Source organism: Calidris pugnax, unplaced genomic scaffold (genome assembly GCF_001431845.1).
Source record: "Calidris pugnax isolate Ruff unplaced genomic scaffold, ASM143184v1 scaffold219, whole genome shotgun sequence".
Classification (NCBI taxonomy): Eukaryota; Metazoa; Chordata; class Aves; order Charadriiformes; family Scolopacidae; genus Calidris; species Calidris pugnax.
This window is the reverse complement of record NW_015094507.1, coordinates 14,066,990-14,081,805: the sequence shown is the minus strand read 5'-3', so window position 1 is coordinate 14,081,805 and position 14,816 is coordinate 14,066,990. Positions and strand designations below refer to the sequence as shown.

The window sequence follows — 14,816 nt, the reverse complement described above, 5'->3', positions numbered from 1 at the left end:
CCCCAGGAGTCTTTCCTTATAAAAACTAAGTTGAGCCCCTTAAATCTTGCAAGGTTGGTTTTCCAGCCTGTAGTATTTTCATATCCTTGAAGTATGTACTTCAGAACTGGGACCAATATGTGAGCAATAGCCTTAAAAATGCAATGTTGAAGCAGCAACAGTGTTTGTTTCTTTTATTGGACAGTACTCAGTGTGCATTTTATGACATGAGCCTTTTTCTCACTGTTCTGAGGACTGATGTTGCTGTTTATGACCACTTCTTAGTGCCTCCTGATGGCCTGTAAGTGTTCTTCCAAGTAGACCCTGCTGTATTTTCTGTATCAGCTATGTTACTGGTTCTCAGATATGTTTTTCTTTTTAATGTGATCACTTTGCCAGGAAAACTGGATGATACTCATATTCTTTCATTCTCATAATTTGTTACCCCACTGCTTTTGCAGTGTCTTCTGCAACCTGTGTGGGCAAAACTTGCCATTCTCTCATTCAATTAAACTCTTAACAGTAACGGAGCAAGAATCAATTCCTTGAGGACTTTGCTGGAAGAAGTTACACTGCTTTATAACATACCATTAATAGCTTCATTTTGAGATTGATTGTCATTAACAAATCTTTCATCCTTCTAAGAAGCACCCTAATAAATATATGACATGTATGAAATATTGGGATGCCCAACTTTCCCTAATGCTCCGTATGTTAAATTTGACTAATTTTATTCTGCCAATATTTTTTGTAAACTCGTGAAAAGGAACTCTTTTGAGGCTTCAAAAAAATATCTTCCCGTACTGGTGCCTTTCATACAAGTCAAATGTTAGTAGATAGCTGGGGGGATGTGATTCTTACGATGCATTAGGAGATACCAGTTTCAAATTGGTGACTGACTCTACTTTGTCTATCAAAATTATGCTCAGTATTGAGTTATCCTGCACTGGATTCAGCCTTTCTGTAGATAGTGTTTCACATATTGTCTCAGAATTTTAAGGCAGTTTTGCTGATTTGGGTTGTTTGGCAAATATTTCTGAGATTGGAATTTGCCTGTGTAATTAACCCATCATTCCATACGTTTTACACAGTTTGTTTCATTCTCTGGTGAGATGAGATGGACTCTCTGAGTCCAGCTCACTACAGTTACCCTTTTCCAATTCTCAATTTTTAGATGTGTTCATTAACTCTGTAATCATCAGGCTTTTGGTGACAGGCTGTTGCCTGGGATTCTGAAGCAGAGGCAGTTTTTTAAGAAAAGTGGCCCCTTGCTGGGTTTATTACAGAGCATGCCTGTACGTCATTGAAATCTTCCAAAAATAAACTGTCATTAAAAGATTCTGAAACGAGGTTTTTGAATCATAGTATATATTCCTTGCACATGAACACCTCCTCTGTTCTTATTTAGACCTGGTGTGTTAACATTAGTGTATTGATAGTTTTGCATATGCTCCCTGTTTGTTCTTCAGCACAATATCACGAGTGTTGACTTCCTTTTTTCAGTTGGTGCCTATCCTGCTGTTACCCATCTTCACCTTTATTCATTTATGCTTATGCAGAGCAGTTGGAGGAACTACCACACTCCTTGAGAAGCCACATCTTCTCTGGATTATGATTCTATTTCTCCTGCTGGATTCCAGTACTTCTTGTTCCTTGTTATCTCTGGGCTTCTCTGGATTTGCTCTCCTGTTCTTTGGTCTGAGGTGTTTTTTTTTTCATGCTCCTGTATTCGAAAGTGATAGTTTCAAAGTGTCTTTCTCTGACCTGCCAAGGCTCCAAAGTTGATCCTAAGCAGCATGATAGAAATGGACTTTCAGCCTTTAGATTTTGTCATCGTGATTTATCAAGCCCACAGTGAACAATGGTGCACACAGGGTCTTCCTTGGCTGTGGAATAGATTATGGACAGTGCAGCTAGAATGGGATGAGATTTTAGCTGCAAAATTCAAAGAAGTGATTACTGAGCATATCCAAATTATTTCTTTTTCTAGAGGCTGTTGAAGGGGGATCAACGGAAGTTTTTCACTGTCACAGCAACTCCTACAAGCTATTTTCATTCTGAATATTTTAAATGTGGAAAGGCAATAGTCTTTTCCTGTCAGTCCTGTTCTTTGTAATACACATTTTAAAATGTTTTCAAGATATTTTAATGGAGATGGGGATTAAGAATAAAAAGCACACTTTAACATACTGTATATTAGAAACATATTTTCTACTATTTTCACTATATTTAAAAGTTTTGATACTTTACATTGATTTAAGACTTACTTTGTTTTTCAGAATGTTAAGGGGATTTCCTTGCTTTCTGAGCATCCTCAGTAGAATCTACTGAGGATTTCAGTGGATCAAGCTCAATTCCCATTTGTAACATGTCATGTTATTTCTGTCCTGCCTGGTAGAGAGAGGGCTGTTACTGTGTCTCACTTAAGGATCAAGTTTATGGAGAATTTTTGTGTATTAAATCATAGGATGGCTTTGAGCTACTAATGTGATAGCATCAAAAAAAAAAAGGCAGTTTGAGTCTAGAATATTTCATGCAAGGCTATTTATAAAGCTAAGGAAATACTAATGCTGGTGTACAAGGTACTGTTAAAAAATCATGAGTACTGCGAAGAGTTTACAGATGCAGAAGAATAAATGAAGTCAAACTGGGAGAGGTGTGGAAAAGGGCAGCTAAGATCATCAGGAAGGCCTGTATTATGTGAGGAGATTAAAAGAGCTTGCCTTGTTTAGTCTAGCAAAATGAGGGCTGAGGAGGAATATGATTGCTTTCTGTAAATATATCAAGGGAATAAATAGCAGGGGAGGGGGGAGCAGGGAGAGAGACAGTGCTGTTACAACTAAAAGATAATGTTGGCACAGGAACAAATGCATATAAACTGAGTAAATTAAGGTGGAAATTAGGAGATGAAGTCTCAAAATCAGCTGAAACTTCATGTGGTAGTAGTTGGGAGCGAGAGCTGAGAGAGTTTTAAGATGGATCTTTCTTAATTTATGAGGAAGATGATTTGATGAGCTTGTCCAGTATAGTAGGGAAACAGGCTTCCCCTCCTGTGTTCTCATGGCATTAAACTGTTATTAGAGTCTGCAAAATAATTGGAAGAAATAGTATTGTCCTATTTTTCTTATTCTTCTTGTTGATAGTAGTTATTTTTTTTAACTGCTACTCTTGTGAACTTTGGGTTTCTAAAGGACGAAACGGACTCTTTCTGGGTTTGACAATATTAACAACAAAAAAGAAAGTGAGCATTTACCATAAGGATTGCGGGTGGTTGATGGATTAGCCAAGTCGTTTTCACTTTCCTCAAACTCTGCAGTAACTCTGAAGAGTTAGCAAAAATAGAAAGTAATGAAACATCTGTAAAGACTTATGTACCGATATTCCGTGATTTCTGCTGGAGTGAAGAATGCAGGGTTATGTCATGCCTCAAAATATTTGAAGAAAAGACGAGTTCCCATAATTGGCAAAGTCTGTAAACATTGATAAATCTGATGAAATCCTCCCCGTGGGTTTCTTCTGTCTGAAATGGTAGAAATGGGCCAGGTGAAGGGTTAGATGATCTCTGTGTTTTGTTTCATCCCTGTATTTTTATTTGTTAAATAACACTGACTGCTACAGTTGTCTTGCTAGGAATACCTGGCAAGCTGTGAAGCCAGGTGAGATGTGAACACTTTCATCTGGGGGGTTTCTGTGCCAGGTGCAGTGAAAAAAAAAGAAAAAGAAAAAAAAGGAAGGGAAAGCAGCTATTGAAAACTCTGCAGAAAGTTGTCTGTGGATGTTCCAGTGGTACCATGGAACTTTAACTCTGTTGTCGTAATGTTTCATTATTATGTTCCTTTCCATGATACACATAATCATGTATGCAATATATAAAAGTTATGTATAATCAGGGTCACTTAAAATATTTAATTGCGTTGCCATTTGAAAATATTCATACTATTTAAAACTTTCATTAAACTATCTGAGATCCTAGAAATGTTTAGTTTTTCGGTGTTACATTTGAGTATCTGCATATGGTGTGTTTCGCTTCCTTTTTCCAAGACCGCCCATATGTCTCATCACACCAGAGATGTGGGCCACCAGAGAATGTCATGTCTTTCCACGGTGCTTGGAAGGTCACGGGCTTCCTCTGTGCCTTGGAAGAGGGTGCTCACTAGCACCAGCCCACAGGGTTGAAACTGAAAACTAAGCAGATATGGAGAAACACTAAGTGAGAAGGGAAATTTACTTCTCGTAAGGAAGAGGGAAAATAATCGCACTGAAATGTTTTGATATTGTTGCTCTTGTACTTAGCCCCAGACCTACTTTGAAATAACAGCAAGGATGCAAAGTATAATTTTTCATGCTTAAAAGAGACAACAAATGCAAGAATTCCAGGAAGCGTTGAGAAAACAGCAATCTACCAGAAAAATTAATCTTATAAAACGACTCATAAAAAAGTCATTCCTCACTGTGCCTATAAATACATCTACAGTCTGCACTGATCTTGTAATAAATATAAACACAGTTTCATATACTGAAAAATTCTGACCCAACTGTTCCACTGTGATCAGGCTTCATCAAAATGTCTTTCATGGTTCAACTGGATGGCTTTGGTATTTAGAATCATAGAATTGTCGAGGTTGGAAGGGACCTTTAAGATCATCTAGTCCAACCATCAGCCTAACTCTGATAAAAACTATCACTAAACCATGTCTGTAAGTGCTGTGTCTACCCACCTTTTAAACACCTCCAGGGATGATGCCTCAACCACTTCCCTGGGCAGCCCATTCCAATGCTTTAGTGGAGGAAAATTTCAAATAAGATCTAAAATTCAATTTTTGAAGGATTTGTGCTAATACTTATTCTGAATTAGGTATGTCTGTTCTGTGCTGTTGGGTACGTGCATGAGCTGTTAGTTCTTAGGTCGATGCATGAGGTTTTGCAGAACTAGAACCTTTGATATGGAAAGGAGGAGCTAGAACCAACAGGGGTGGGTTTCTTTTAAAATTGTGTTGTTCCATTTTGTCGTCAGATAAGTATATTTTTGTCACTACAATTTTTCATTTTGTTCCTATCCCTTATCTATTTAGAGTCTGTCTTTGCTATGATTTATGTCAAGGTTCTGTTCTGAATGGTGCAGCTGGTTCAGAGTATTTAACGTAGCAGAGAACAAACCTGGAGGACTTGGGCTGCTTAAGGATTTTGAATAAACATGTCCCTGTCCCAGAGACTTCACACTTCCTTTTTTTGCTTTAAAGAGGCTGAACCCTTTTTAGGAAAAGGGGAAATAGTGTCACCGTGCAACTCTTCTCTGTTACAGCAGCAGGACTAGTCATTTAATACCTTGATTTATAACAGTGTTGTAATCTAAATAGGAAGCAGGTGGAGTTACAACTGGGTACGATACTTTGGATATTAATGGCTTGGCTTGGCAGTGGAATTCTAAAGCTGTATATACTTTTTCTGTCTTAATTATGCATTCATTAAAAGCTTTTATACCCAACAGAATAAAGTAAATATTGTTTGATCTCTGTAGTGTGCTCCCAGACTGTAGATTTGCACAGCAGGGTCTTGATAATCTGAATAAATTGTATTTCCCCAAGGAGTTTATCTTTCAAATAAGGTCATAAAGAAATGCATTCTTTCCCCTTAGTTCTCCTTGTGCTTTTTCTGCTATTTATAACACGGAGCAGAGGAATAGAGGTATATTGTAGTCTGCTGTGTATTTGGTTATGATTAACTCTAATTTATCAATCTGTTACATCCTTTTCTGTGGCGTGTGCAAGGCAATTATTCTTTAAAAGTACAAACGAATAAAGATGGATACGGAAGTAATTTAAATACAATGTTTATATCTATTTTTCCTGTTTGACAATTTATCATATCTCTATATTAAAATACACCTCTGAATTAAAATATGGACAATGTCGCATAATTTATTTTGAATATTTAATATTGTCATCTTGCCAATTGTGTTTGTTCAGAAAACTCTTACGTGGGGTTTTAAATGTCAGCTCATTGTTAAATTGGTTTGGCATCTAAAGGCTGATGCTACTGAATCAGGAGACCAGTGGTGTAGAACAATGGATTCTCTTACTTCAGAGAGAAGGGAAGCGGGGGGATGTATAGTAAGTAGAATGCACAGGATCAAAGGCAGTTCCTCATTTTAGAAGTAGACACTGATAAATAATTTGGCCAATTTATTAAATTGGTTTGAGTTTACTGTGAGATTTTAGAACTATTTCAACTGTTACTTGTAAGATCTGTTTATATCTTACACGTATTTTCTTAGTCTGAATGTGTTTCAGCAGCGTAACTTACATCGTATTAGAAGAGATAGGATCACTACCTTTCCCTAATTCTCTTCAGCTCTTAGTGACAGTTCTGCTTGTGTTCATATTTCATCCTTCAGTTCAAAAAAGATAAGTGGCATATATTCAAAAGTTTATAAAAACAAGATTAAAAGTTTCAATAATTTACATAAGCCTGTTTTGTATTGCATATTTTTAAAGAACGTCTGCTGTGGTACACGATCAGAAGAAAGTTGCACTTGGCTTTTAAATTTTGTAGCTATTCTTTTAATACAATATAATGGAATTTGTGGAAAACAGATACTGCCATAACTCATTCGTGACCACACCTAAATTTCCTCCTTAGTAACCTATTTCATTTTTTAACAAAGTTTTTAATTCAATTAAGGCTTCAGTTTGAATTTCAAAGTCAGACTGAGTTGACAGTGATTGCTTTAATTATTCCTGATTATTTTTTTTAATTTTTTTGGAACTAACACTGCATTTCAGTCTGATGTTTCTGAAAGCTTTGCTGCCTACGAGGAGCTAGGTTATGTGATCTGTGGTATACACCTTGCAATCTCAGCGTGACATTTTTTGCCCTTTAGTTTCATCACAGAGACAGTATTGTACAGCACTGTTTAATTTTAAATTGAATATTGGTATGACAGTTAGCTTTAACAAATGAAAATTATCTAATGCACTACTTGCTTCCTTGGCTGTGAAATAGAATCCTCTAGATCAATTCTATCCTTACAAAACCAGAAACAGATAGTTCTGATGACAGGCTAAGACCACTTTTCACAAAATACACCTGTAATATTCATCAAGCAGTAATCCATAAGTCCAGCAGGTCACTAACACGTTATGTTAGGTGAAGTATCAAAAATCCTCTGATGCTTGCCAATGAAAATAAGTAAAAAAAACCAAACCCCCATAATAAATACATAAATAGACAAATAAATAAACACTTGAAATAAGTGAACACATATAAATAATATTGTAAATAAACAGCTTCTGAGAGTTTATTTATCCACCCATAAGTATATTTGGCTTCTTCAACTATATGAGAGCTTTCATGAAAAACTTTGTGTTGATTTGAGGGGGTAGGGAAGTCTGGGGAATCATCAAAAATACTCATACCAAAAATGAAGATTAGCAGTGTATTTCAGATTTCACTGAAAATGGGAAGATTTTTCAGGGAAAACCCGCATTTGTGTATCATATTACCCTTTCTTTCTAATTAGCGAAGATTTTATTATGTTCTCTCTAGTATTGTCCCCTTCTGAAGTCCACCAAAAGCCATCTGTCCTCCTCCTCCATTAACACTGTTAATGGCCTGTATTTTGTTTGGGCTGTCGATCCCGAGATCACAATGCTTGATTGTTTATTTGTTGATTTTGATCCTCCCCAGATAAAGCTGTTGACTACAAAAGAGCTCAATAAATGTACATGGAGCTCTTCGAAATTTCTTTCTGGGTGTTTGGCATTCATTCAGTCGGGGAGTTCTTTGAAAAGATAGTCTTCCAAACCAGGGACAATAAACCATGTTGTTATCAGCTGCCCTGTTGTTTACTTTGAGGATGCTCCTAAGCGTTGTTGCCACCATGGCATGGCCATGCCAGAAGTGGTGGTGTTGAGGGTACCATCTGTGATCTGCAGATATTAAATCACTGAGCAAAGCACGCAGACCTGATACTTCTCATGTAAAATTCATTCTTTTCCTCTTCCTTTCTGCAACTGGGGAGGATGTATCCTTACCTCTTCTATGGTGGTGTGAAGAGGAACTGACACTAGGATGTCTGTGGCTTTCGGGCTGATGGCTGTTAGTGCTTGTTCTGACAACGTAAAGAACTTCTCTTTGTTCTTCCAAGAAAACAACGTGAAACACCTGTACAGCAGTTTAAGTAGATAATGAATAGGATTTATCTCTATATGTAGAAGCTGGCCAGGGAAGGTGCGCCGTTCAGAGCGGGAGGGTGTGTAACGAGCAGGAGCCTCCACAGGAATTTGTTTCATTTCCCTCCAGTCCTGACTCCTCTAAGCAGGTGAAAAAAATTCTTTCTCCACTCTCCATTGCATATGCATAAACAGCTCCACAGTCATTGGGACAGCCACCCAATTCACACCTTCGAGATGTAGCCCATAAAACATTCCAAAAAAACCCCTCTTCGCACTTTCCCATCTTCCCTGTTGCTCTGCTCTATCTGCCAGCCGTGCAGCTCATTTGACATTTACAAGATTTCTTGTCAGTTTCATTTGGTGCTGCCATTCCATCCAGCAGAGCAGTGAAAGTGAAATTGACTTAATTTAGTCTGTTTCTCTTTCCTGCTCTAGTCCCTATGTTAACTAACCAGCAAAGTGAAACTGACAAGACTTCTTGTCATTTTCACACATGGAGCTGGTCAAGGAGAAGGCGGCTGATAGGGAGCAAGGCAGTAAATTGGAAGATGAAACCCGGGATTGCGGAGGGGAGAGGAGGAGAGGTGTGAGCATACAGCAAGAACAGAGAAAACGGATAAACAGCCTTATTTCCCGGACGCCCTGGGTGCTTTTTCTAATCGGGATGAATTCTTGGCCTCTCCCCTGAAGAGCCTGTGCTCTAGAATAGCAGTAGTTTGCTGTTTGGGTGCTAATTTACAAGGAATGCCAACCTGAAAACACTAGCCCGTGCCTGTGGGTTATCTATTACCAGGATGGAAAAAGCATCCTGCCCTGAGTTACTGTAGCTTTTGTCTCCACAGATTTTTCTGCTGCTAAAAGGAGGGGGAGAAAGAAAACGAGGTCAACATCCACTATGGGTTGATTTCAGTGGTTGGAAAAAAAGGGTCTGTTTGTTCATTGAAGATAAATTTATACGTAATAAAATGTAGCTTAGCATCTCATATTTTGTGAGGTTTCATGGAACTGAAAGTCATACTACCCAGGTGCTTTAGCTCAATCAAAACAGTAAATAATGAACAAACAATTGCTTTGTAACAAACTATTGTTGTTAATAAATACATTTTTTTTTAATCCACTTGTTAATGCCCGTGAGCTCTTGTCATGCAGTGTAAATCATGCTGGTTTATTATTTTATGCAATAATCCATATTTCTTACAGATGCATATTTAACCTTAGCAGTTGCAATATAAATTAGTGCTATCATATATATTTGCATATGCACTGGTAACATTTACACATACATTTTGAATGAGGCTATGTTAATTAATTTCAAGTTATATTACCTTCCTTCTCCGCAGCTCCAAAAGAACAACCTTTTTTCATTATCTGAGACCTGTGGGGGTTTTTGTTCTCTGTTTTGTTTTGGTTTTTGTTTTTTTTCTGAGACGTATTTTATTTGCTTCACCCATTTAGGAATTAAATAGTTTTAATTACTTGGACCTGTATAAACTTGCGGACCTCTTCAACCTCACTTTGTTGGAGAATGCAGTGGTTGACTTCTTAGTAAAACATCTCTCTGAGCTATTGAAGAGTCATCCTGAAGAAGTTCTGGCACTCCCATACTGTCTCCTTCGAGAGGTTTTTAAAAGTGATAGACTCACTTCACTCAGTGAAGAACAAATCTGGCAGGTAAGGAGATTGGTGAACAAGCAGAATGTGTGATACTCTGTAAACCATAGCAGTGATCTGTTGTTTTGAAACCCTGGAGCAATCTCCAGGGAGAATAAGCACTTGAGCAAAAACTGTGAATAACAACTGAGGGAAATTTTTAAATGGCGTTCAGAAAAAAATGTTGTGTGTGTTAATGCAATTAGTTTGTTTGAAAGAGAAATTTGTCTTATTGCTTTATTTGCGTTACTCGGATGTGGCCAGAGATTTCCTTCCAGGTCCAACTTTGCTGGTGGGAGGAGATGACCAATACCTGCAACTCAGTTATCATTGCTTCTGGTGATGCTGCTGCCACAAGTCTGGTGGCAGACTTGCTTCTGCAGTCTCTCCTGCTCACTTCAGACAAACTTTGCTGTGTGACTTCAGTAGTTGGCTAAATTGTTTGGACCACCACAGCTGACTTTGCCTGAAGCAAATTAGTGAATTTGCTTGTCACACAGGCTGCTCTGCTCAGATATGAGTGGAGGCATCAGTGGGAGGTTTGTGGCCAGAAGTTGGAGGGTGGTAATCATTTCTTTAACGAAAAACTGGCTCTAGAAAAGGACCAGGTTGCTATCCATAGAATATTAGCAAGATAAAAGCATTATATTGTGACCTTTAGTGTGAAGGAGAGTAGGAAACCTAATATGAAAAAAGCATGTAGCCTGTAAAGAGAAACACAAAAGCTAAAACAAAGTCTGTCCTTGGAAACATTCCCGTCATATGTCAGTAAAGGTTGCGATTCATGATATATTAGAAGGAAATCTCTATAACTCTGGTTACCTAAACACTTCTATCTCTTTCCTTTTGCTGTCGTGTTTTATAGAATGAAAGTATTTCAGGGTATTACAAAGTAGAATGTAATTTCTTAAAAAGAAAACACAGGTTTCTTTCAAGTAAATGGGTTATCTTGGTCCAACAGAAAAGATTGAGAGTCAGAAAACTGATTTATATTGCAGCCCCTGTTATTTATCTACTTATCTTTTGGATTATTCTAAGCAAATCTTTTCGTATATAAGCTATCATTTTCTCAAAGTGTAAAATGTGTGTTTGTCTGTGGGGGCATTTAATCTTCTGCAGATGAATAACATCATGGAGGAACAAAATATTTATTCTTAAAAAAATAAAAATGTCTAGTTAAGCTTTTCAAACCACAAAGACAGTATGAAGATGTAACTTAACCCTTCAGTCTAATAACTGGCACATTTGTTTCTGAAACTTTGAGGCTTTAGATTATGGAGTATTTTACAAAGATGATATTTTCTGCAAAGATTAATATCTAGTTTGACTTTTGCCTGTCTCTGGAGGATGTCTGTACAACAGAACCTGCAGCAAACTACCCATCATGGTGGGTTTGGTTTGGTTTTTTTAGGCATGATACTCTGGAGTTACTACCCCATATTCCCTTTCTCAGCAAAGGTTTTGCTGTATAAATTCATATATGGGGCATGGCTGATTGGTCAAATGGGTTTGATCATCATTTCTCTGCAGGGGTAATTAAATCTCCCAGCTATATGCTTGGGTATGTTTTTGCTGGAGAAGTTGCTACAGAAAGCCACACAAACATTATTTAATGCCAGCTCAGTAATGAACAAGCACATAGAGAGTAATATATGAAACAAAGTTTGGGAAGTGGGAGTTTTTCAATCTTGTGTCACTGGCCTGTCCTGCAGGAAGAACTCGGAAATAATTTTCTTAATTGCATGCACTCCAGTCAATAAATATTTCGTGAGGCAAGTAGGACAGGGCGTCTCTTTCTGTTGCAGGGTCATACTAGGCAGAGATACTTGTAGGTAATGTGCTGCTTTTTGAGTGACAACAAACTCCACACTGTCCATTTAAGTGTTATCATAATTGCCTCTCTAAAGGTTACTAATGCTGTTCCGAAGAATATTTTTTTTAAACTACTTTTCTGCTGCAGGCAAAACGCGTGTGTGTCTTTTTAATTCAGTCTGTACAACCAGGAATAAATATATATATATATCTATAAATATTCCAGGTCCCCAGAATGAATTAAAAGACACACATATATATTTACCAATTTAGGCATTCAGAAGGCAATAAGAAACTGTTTTTTTGCTTTATCTTAGTAAATAAGTAATTCCCTCATAGTCAGCCCAATAGAAGAAAATCAAATCAGACCAGCTATATTGCCTCAAGTGTAGTTAAGTTCATCATTTTTGCTAAGGTTATAGTGGTAATGCAATATACCATGGAAGAATCTAATATTCAGCCCAGGGTGAAGATTGGGTATGCCAGAGGATTAGTGTCAGGGTGCTTTATAGAAGTGAAACTTGATGGACAGGCTGGAGACAGATCTACAGAATCTCATTAAATTGCTGAATTGTTCATTACTGAGCACTCTCACTGTAATAAAGTGCTCATTGACTTTGACAAATCCCCATCCCATGTCTTAAGGAAGAACAGCAAAGCAAGAGGTGTTGGGGAAGCTGGAGGAAATTGGCACAAAGTGGGGCAGATAATAGAAAAGCTGATGGGGGGGGGGATGCTACCGTTTGATTTGTCCGTCTTACCTGTGAGCGGTGTGGCCTCCTGCGCACGCACACGCGTGAGTGTTACGGTGATACGAATTCAGCCTGTCCCCAGGGCACCTTTACTGGTAGGGCTCCCATGAAGCCCTAAGCACAAATTAAAGCTTCCCTCGGAGAACCTGTAGAAAGGGTGCCACTGGCTGCAGAGCACTGTTATTTTCACTAAATTCCCAGTGGCCGGTGGGCGATCCGACCCGAAAGCGCATCAAGCTTAAGGCAGTTATTTTAATGCATCAGAATGTGTACACAGAGTGATGCTTGAATGGGATTTAAACTGAAGTGCAGCTCATATTTGGCACATTTTGGATTTTTCTTCAACTATCAATTCATAGTTGCCCAATTTTAGTGAGTATGGTGAAATATAACCTTGAACACACCAAGTCTGAGAAAGTTAAATGGTGATATTAATGTCAGTGTACCAGGATGTGGAGTATTGTAGAGTACTGCTGTAACGCCTGTTGATTCTTTCAGAAAGAAAAATGTGACTTCCAAACCAGGGTAAAGTGGGCAAACTTAGTAGTTCGTTCCTCTTTCTGCCTCTTAAAATCTTATGAAACTCTTTGGCATAACGTAGGTGTCTTATTTTTAGTGGAGACAATAGACAAGGAATATGGTGACGTATTTCTTAAAACAAATAAACAACAAAAAGAAAGCCCACCAGAAAACCTCAATAGGCTGTGAAATTGGAGAAGTTTGTTAGCCTCTGTCCCAAGGGGTTTGCTTATCTAGGCTAAGCCAGTAACAATGATTATTAGGTGATGTAGGATTTGTTTCCGTATTGATTTTTTTATATTTTACTAGCATGTGAGAGTATGAAATATTTTGTATATACGAAATTTATGATTTGTCAGCTGCATTAAAATGTGAGTAAACTTAAAGCAGTGACATGGAAGAAAGGACTAAATAAAAAAATGAAGAAAATCAAGGAAGAATCCTGAAGAAGTTGGAGGGGAAAAAAAGCAAATTCTTTGGTATTTTCCCTCTTCATCATGAACTGTACAGCACACCTTTTTTTTTTTTTTTTTTGCCACAGAAAGCAGTCATGATGAGGACATAAATGTCTAGTTTATCATGAAGTGAAAAGTGAGTCTTTTCATAATTGACCATTACTAGAAAGGTTCATTGGCTCTACTTTAAGGAAGCAGATGAATTCTTTCCCCTGATAATTGAAAAGGTAACCAACCCTGTACGACAGGACATGTTCTCGGAGAAATCCTAGCAGAGAGGGCTTCTTGTTGGAACCTTAGCAAGTAGAAAGCAAGGCAAAGATTTAAGTAATAAACTGATGCTAGACTTTGTTGTAGTATAGTTATGCCTTATCTCATTCGTTATGAAAAACTTCAGTGTCATGGGACTTAAATGTTCATATTTCAAGGATCATACTAATACTTAAAGATCAAAATATCTACTGGATAGAATCATTCTGTCTTCAGCAGCGTGTTGGTCAAATGATACTGTATTAAATACTGCACTTGATCCAAGGTGAACTGTTGAATCATGTTTGACAAAAAATCATGAGATCAGTATAGATCAGTTTCTTCTTTCTCTGCTACTGCTTAAATAGCTTGTTAAAAGATATATATTTTTTAAATAGCTGACATTAAAAATCAATCCATTTTAATATTTGCCTGTTCTTCTAAAGCTAAGGTTAGAAGGTTTTTCTTATATTTTTTTTTCTTTTACTTTGCTATGCAACTGGGTTTCTTGGTAATCAACTGATAAGTGAGCAGTCTAGGAGAATTTGGTAGATAAAACCGCATGAGTAGTTTATTCAGCTGGAAAGCAGGCAACTATGTTGAGTCTTTTCCAGGGCTAGGCTTCCAGGACATTCCTTAATGTTAACTTCCTTGTGTGCAACTTGTGAACTTGTGTTTATAAAGCAGATGTTCTACACCCAAAAAGGTAGCACAAGTTATTCCTTTTTTTATTGTGGATATGATGTGTGAAATTGGTCTCTGTATTAGAGAAGTGTATTTGCTTTAATAAATAGCAAAATAAAAGACAGGAAGGCTGCAATCTTCCAGGTAAATATGAGTTGTTCAGCATCGATTTGATTGAAATTAATATATGTACAAACCAAATTTTCTTATTACAGTCCTGTTTATCCTTTTCTGAGGGGGAGAGTAAAGTGCTCAATTTTCAACTGCCTTTTCTTACGCTTGAGCTCCATTTTGAATCTCCTGGTGGCATTTGTGGAGGGCCAAAAGCATTCTCCAGCAGAAATCCCAGGGAGTTGAGTGCTGTTGGAAATGTTGTGGTGTACAAGTTAGAGCAGGCTGTTAGGATGGAGCAGTTCTCTGCTGAAGACAACCCCACAGACATCTTCCATACATCTCCAATGATGCCCACATTTTCCTATGTAGAACAGCAGTTTCTAAAGTGGGTTGTCATGTTCCAGTACAACCTTGCCATTTCTTCAGTG

At 37.7% G+C, this 14,816-nt stretch overlaps 1 protein-coding gene across 4 annotated transcripts in view; it reads left to right on the top strand.

Moving 5' to 3' along the window:
* KLHL32 (kelch like family member 32) overlaps window positions 1-14,816 on the top strand; it is a 122,752-nt gene that overhangs the window by 71,115 nt on the left and 36,821 nt on the right. For 3 of the 4 annotated variants that reach the window (XM_014964750.1, XM_014964749.1, XM_014964751.1), the window contains one exon: window positions 9,609-9,824. The exons of the other annotated variant lie outside the window; for it this stretch is intronic. In XM_014964750.1, the coding sequence (XP_014820236.1) occupies window positions 9,609-9,824 (216 nt within the window). The remainder of the gene's footprint in view (window positions 1-9,608; window positions 9,825-14,816) is intronic. 4 annotated transcript variants of the gene reach the window in all.